This window comes from Eimeria maxima, genomic scaffold (assembly GCF_000499605.1).
Source record: "Eimeria maxima Weybridge genomic scaffold, Emw_scaff1892, whole genome shotgun sequence".
Taxonomy (NCBI): domain Eukaryota; phylum Apicomplexa; class Conoidasida; order Eucoccidiorida; family Eimeriidae; genus Eimeria; species Eimeria maxima.
Genome location: NW_013564795.1, coordinates 1 through 5,985, shown reverse-complemented (window position 1 = coordinate 5,985; position 5,985 = coordinate 1). Strand labels below are relative to the sequence as shown.

Sequence of the window (5,985 nt, the reverse complement as noted above, 5' to 3'; positions counted from 1 at the left end):
AATAAATTAAGTTGCTGCTGCTATAGACAAACCAGCAGAAGTTTTTGTTAGCCATACACCAGGATCTGTACCCTGCAACAATGAAAACAGAATAAGAGGTGTATTCAAAATGGCGAACAGGAGGGAGGATGACTAACGGCAACAGCAGCTGCTGCTGCTGCTGGTGTCGCTGCTGCTGTCTTCCTGTAGCTGAAGAGACGAAAGGAATATGAATATGTAGAAAGACACAATTGGATGTTGAAAAAGAAATCAAAGGCAAACAGCAACACCTCATAACACATAAACACACTATTGAACAAAACAGCAGCAGGAAACAACAAGAAAGCCTAACAGCACGCTACAAAAAGCAGCGGAAAAGAACAAAAAATGACACGAGAAGAAACGCCCATACTACATTACACGAGAGAAAGCTACAGGAAGAGGATGCTGCATTCTTTTTTCCTCTCCATACTACACACCATACCGCCATGGGTTTGTGGTGTGTGTGCTGTGGCGCGGGGTTATACAACGACAACCTTACCTCTCTTATATTCGCACAGAGGTTAGTGGTATTGACCTTATCCTCTCCAGTAATTGGTGTTGATGTATCTAAAACAGTGAACTTAGGAAATCCCATAGGTTCCCTCTCCTTGTTCATCTGCTCCGAGCAGTCGACGGCCGCTGCGGACAAGCAGAAGGGACCACAAGGAATGTCTACTTGTCCTCATCTTCTCGCATCCTTAGAACCTCTTGGAAAGAGAAGAGCTTCTCTGGAACACTCACAAAATATCTTGTTGCCGGCGGCTTGTGCCTCTGTGAAGAGCGTAGACACGGCGGCAGCCGTGCCTGCAAGTACGGCGAAACAGAAACGCCGCATTATTATGCTGGCTCAAAGAGAGCCCAAGGGAAAATGAAGGAAATTCCCTTCTAAGAACAGTAATACTAAAGAAAAACACTAAAAAACAAATGGGTCATTAAGTGCCACTTGTCAAATAACAAAGAAAAACGATGAATTGCTAGGGCGGGAAGGCTGAAGAGACCGAGGTGAAAATTTTAGTGTGAAGATGCCGGTCGATCGGCTGTTTCTGCTAATAAATGGCCTCCCATTGTTTCTCTTTGTGATATTTCTAATGCAGAAATGTGTAATTAGAAATAAATCTTTTAATTAACTCTTTTTTCCGCTTCTTTTTATACTAAAGTGTCACCAACCACACCATTCCTTCGATGTTCTTAAACACACAAGCCGACCAAACAACAACCGGATTCCCGAGCTTTCTTATATGGGAGTTTTTCTTCAGGTTTGGCAAATTCAAATAGTTGCAATTAATTTTTTAAATTACATTAAAAAAATTCTGCAGTTTATAATGACTTTCCTCTATCCCCCCTCGCTACGGGCGTCAAATTGCCACTGTTGCGTTTAATTCTCCACTGTACTTGCTTATCTTTTCCTCCTTCTCTCATAATTATTTTACCCTCAAATCAATAAATATTCATTATTCCCTGAAATGTAATTTCTTGAAATGGTAGAATATTCAATTTTCCCTCAATAACTGTGCGCTCTTCCTGCTTTAATAGCACGACTGCGTACACACCACTTTGTCCGTTGTGTCCCTGCTTTTCTAGTCGTAAAAGTCTGCCTGTTCGCGGTTTGCCCCATATGATATTATATTTTATTGAATTATGAATTTAAAAGAGTGTTTTAAATTAAAGCGTATACCTGCATGCACAATCCAGACAGAATATAACGAACGACTGAGTAGCGCAAGAGAATAACTAAAAACGGCAAGACATATGCAAAAAGGAAAAGAATTCATCCACTAAGCGTTTATAAGAATATGAATAATTTTTTTATTTCTTTAATGTGTACAATAAAATACTTCAAACTCGTAATGCAAGGTGACGGAGGTAATGCATGCAGTTAATTCCGTCTTGTTCTGCTTTTTTCTCTTGTTAGTAGCCATTTATTTCCTTTTAACTGCCATTGCAGAAATAAAGAGGAAAATCAAAAAAATTGCTTTGCCATTAATAAATATAATTTCTTTATAATACCAATACTTACTAGTGAGTATAACTAATATATGGAATACTACCAGTGATCTAAAGGCGTAAATAATAATAGCATACACTACAGAGACTACGAAGGAAACAAAGAAAGAGTAGGAATGAAGAAAGGACAAAATAAGTAAATAAATAAAATCAAACAATGATAATGATTTTACAGAAGTTAACCCGCCCCCTCTGGCGTATGGCAGCGCATTTACTAATAATAATATTAATATTGTTATTATTATTATTTAAAATATATTATGTACACATATAGCATGTGTACATGTTATGTACATATATATGTCTTCAATATTCACCTTCAGTATTTTGTTAAATAAATCAGCCGCAACATCTGCAGTACCTGTATGGTAAGCATATGTAAGTAATTGAAGTACATCATTATAAGTGTACATACACTTCGTCTTACGGCTTCTCTTCCTTCCCTTCAGCCTCCTAATGTACGTACGTCTCCCCCTGCCCATCCTTCTTTTCCTGCCCTTTGTGCTACTGCCGCTCCTCCTCCCCATCTTATTATTATTATCATTAAAGAATAATAATAATAATAGAGCAAAGGATAAGCTACAATTACTGGCTATAAGGATTCGGTAGGTGGACCGACCTTAGCCACCTGCTGCTGCCACTTCCGCAGCTGAAGCAGATGCAGCAGCTGCAGCACCACCAGGAAGATGACAGTGCCTTACTGCAGGAGCAGACCAAGGAGTACAGCTGTAGCAAGAAGGAAAGGCGAGGAAGAAGAGAAAGAGGCGCCGTTCTCTAGAACTTTCTTCCATTCACTTTCCCTAGTAAAAGAACAAACAAATGAACAAATTATGCAACTATACTCCGTACAGCAGCAAATGCCGAAGCAATTGCAGCAGCAGCTGCTGCTGTGCTGCTGCATGCAAACAACAGTACTAACGGCAAGCCCAGAAAAGCCACGGCATCAGCAATGACACCTGTAGCCACACCAGCCATTACAGCAACAACTGGAGCAGGCAACAGCAACGCCAACAACAACAGCAACAACAACAGCATCGACAGCAGCAGCAAGTGTTGATTATAATTTACTGGAAAGGAGGAGTATCTTTCGTGAGTGTCTTCGGGTGGAAGAGACAAACATCTGCATTAAAAGGCTCTTCTTGTGTTCCTTCTCCATCTAATCGACGAACTGTCATTCCTCCCCTAACTCCTCCTCCTCTTCCTTCTCCTATTGCTGCTGGTATTGCTACCCCTCCTCCTACCCCTGCTGTTACTACTGATGGTGCTGGAGAGTGTTCTGAACCTTGTTGTCCAGTGCCAGGGCTGTCTTGGCCTGCTCCTGATTGCGTGCCTTGGCTACCATCTGCGCCGGGGGTGCCTGGGGAGGAGGTGGCGCCGCTGTTGTTCCCGCCGCCACTATTGCTGTTTCCGTTGCCAGTAGCGGTGCCGCCTCCTTCTGTTGAAGGGCTTTTTTGTGGGCATTGTATGACAGTGCATGCGACTGCTACTCCATCTTTAGGTGTATAGAGATTCATTAAGGATACAACATCCAGACTTTCGTATATGCCCTTTCCGGGTGTATAGGCAGGTGGTAAAGAATCTCCTATTGTCTTTAATGCTCCCTTCCATTGCTTTGTTGCTGCTGCACAATCGCCGACTGTTGAGCTTTGAATTGCTGCTGCTATAGTCACATCAACCTCAGCTTCTGCTAGCCATATACCAGGATCCGTACCCTGCAGCAACGCAAACAAATACAATGGGAGGGTTGTACAGAATGAAGAGGAGGAGTACGAGCAGCAGGAGCAGCAGCTGTTGCTACTACTGTTGCTGCTGATGCTGCTGTCCGCCTGCAGCTGAAGATGAACAGATCGAAAGACACAATTAAAAGTCGAAAAAAGAAATAAACAAACAGCAACACTTCATAACTCAGAAACAGCGCCCTTAGAAGAAAGCAGCAGGAAACAGCGACGAGGAAGCTGAATAGCATGCCATAAAGGGCGGCTAAAATAAGAAAATGGGAAAGACACTCAACATAAAAGAATACAACACAACACTAGAGAATGCTGTACTCGCTTTTCCTCTCCCATGTGTAGACCGCCAGGTGTGCGTGACTGTGCCGTGCCGGGGGCTGGTACAACGAGAATCGTACCGCTTTAATACTCGCACATAGTTGAGTGGGATCGACTCCTATTTGTCCAGGAGTTGCTGTGTCTGTATCTAGGACAGTAAAATTAGGAAACCCCATGGGTTTTCTCTCCTTGTTCATCTGCTCCGAGCAGTCGACGGCTGCTGCGGGCAAGAGGAAAGAAACACAAGCACACAATATCTACTAGTCTTCATCTTCTCTCTTCCATGGGACATTTTTACAGGAAGGCAATAGGTCTGCAACACTCACAAAATGCATTGCCGCCGCGGGGTGATGCCTCTGTGAACAATGTAGGCACGGCAGCAGCCGTGCCAGCAAGCACTGTGAAGCAGAAACGACGCATGATTATGGTTCGAAAAGAGCCCAAGGGAACCTGAAGGAAACTTCCCCCTAAGAAAAATAAAACTAAAGAAAAAACGTAAAAGCAAATAGGTTATTAAGTGCCACAAGTCAAATAAAGACGAAACGTGATGAACAGCATCGGCGAGGGAGCTGAAGAGACCGAGGTGAAAATTGGAGTGTACGTGCAGCTCCAAGACGACCATCATGGCGGTTGTTTGGCGGTTTCTGCATATCCTCTCGCTGTTGATTTTTGGTGGAGCTTCTGATGTGAAAATGTTTAATTAGAAATTAACCTTTTAATGAATTCTTTTTTCAGCTCTAGTTGATGATTATGTTGCACCAACAACGCCGTTTCTTCGATGTTCAAATACACACAAACCGACTGAAAAACAACCGGCTTCCCGAGCTTCCTTGAACTGGCATTTTTCTTCAGGTATAAAAAGTTCGAATAGTTGCAATTAATTTTTAAATTCGAATTCAGTTAAGAAAAATCCAAAAATTTCCAATTTCTCATTATTTTCGGTCATTCGACTGACTGGCTGCCGGCGTCGCGTTTAATTATTCTGTAAATGTTGGTGCTTTCCTTCATCTCCCATTCTGATTTTACCCTGAGCTTAGCAAATCTTTATTCTCTCCCTACATATAATTACTTGAAATATAAGAATGTTCAATTTTCCCTTAAGAACTGTGCGCTGCTAATGCTTAACGACGATTATATACACACAACTCTGCCAGCTGTGACCCTGTCCTTGTAGTCGTAAACGTTCGTATTTTCGCTCTTTTCCCCTTATAAATAGAAATTTCCGAATTGTATGCTATTGAATTCTGAATTAAAACTTTTTTCAAAGGAAGCGTATATGGCCGATGTGCACGTACACCCCAGACAGCAAGCAACGGCAAAACGAACGACGCGCGGCGGTAGAGATATAGGAATAATACATAAATGCAAGAAATATGCAAAAAAAGTCATTTATCACCTTTTACCTGCCGTGGCAAAAATAAAGAAGAAAATATACATAAAAATGTGTGTGGCCACAAATATGTAGAAATGTAATTGCTATATAATACCAATACTTACTAATCAGTATATGTAATATATTTAATGCTCATAGTAATACGAAGGCGCCAATAACAATGATAACACACACTAGAGCGACTAGGAAAAAGACAAATAACAAACTGTACAAAAAAAATAGGAAGAGGGAAAGGGCAAAACATATAAGTAAAAGGAAACAATAATAAATAAAAAGTTTTATTCAGAGAAGAAATAACAACGCCTCCTCCGCTGGCATCCTTCTGCTGTCTCTATGGAGGTGGAATAACTAATAATAATAATAATAATAATAATAATAATAATAATAATAATAATAATAATAATAATAATACTGTTATTATTATTATTAAAAATACACTAAATACCCACATATGTATATGTTATTTACCTATGCATCTGCACTATATTAACCTTAATTATATATATATATATATTATAT

The 5,985-nt window shown here is 40.7% G+C and overlaps 1 protein-coding gene across 1 annotated transcript; it reads right to left on the bottom strand.

The window, feature by feature from the left end:
* Positions 1 to 3,089: 3,089 nt before the first annotated feature.
* Positions 3,090 to 4,493, bottom strand: EMWEY_00056220 (SAG family member; the record flags this gene model as incomplete). The annotated part of the gene is made up of 3 exons (XM_013480405.1): positions 3,090 to 3,737; positions 4,154 to 4,293; positions 4,400 to 4,493. The coding sequence occupies 3 exons, from the start codon at positions 4,491 to 4,493 to the stop codon at positions 3,090 to 3,092; spliced, it is 882 nt and encodes a 293-aa protein (XP_013335859.1).
* Positions 4,494 to 5,985: the final 1,492 nt, after the last annotated feature.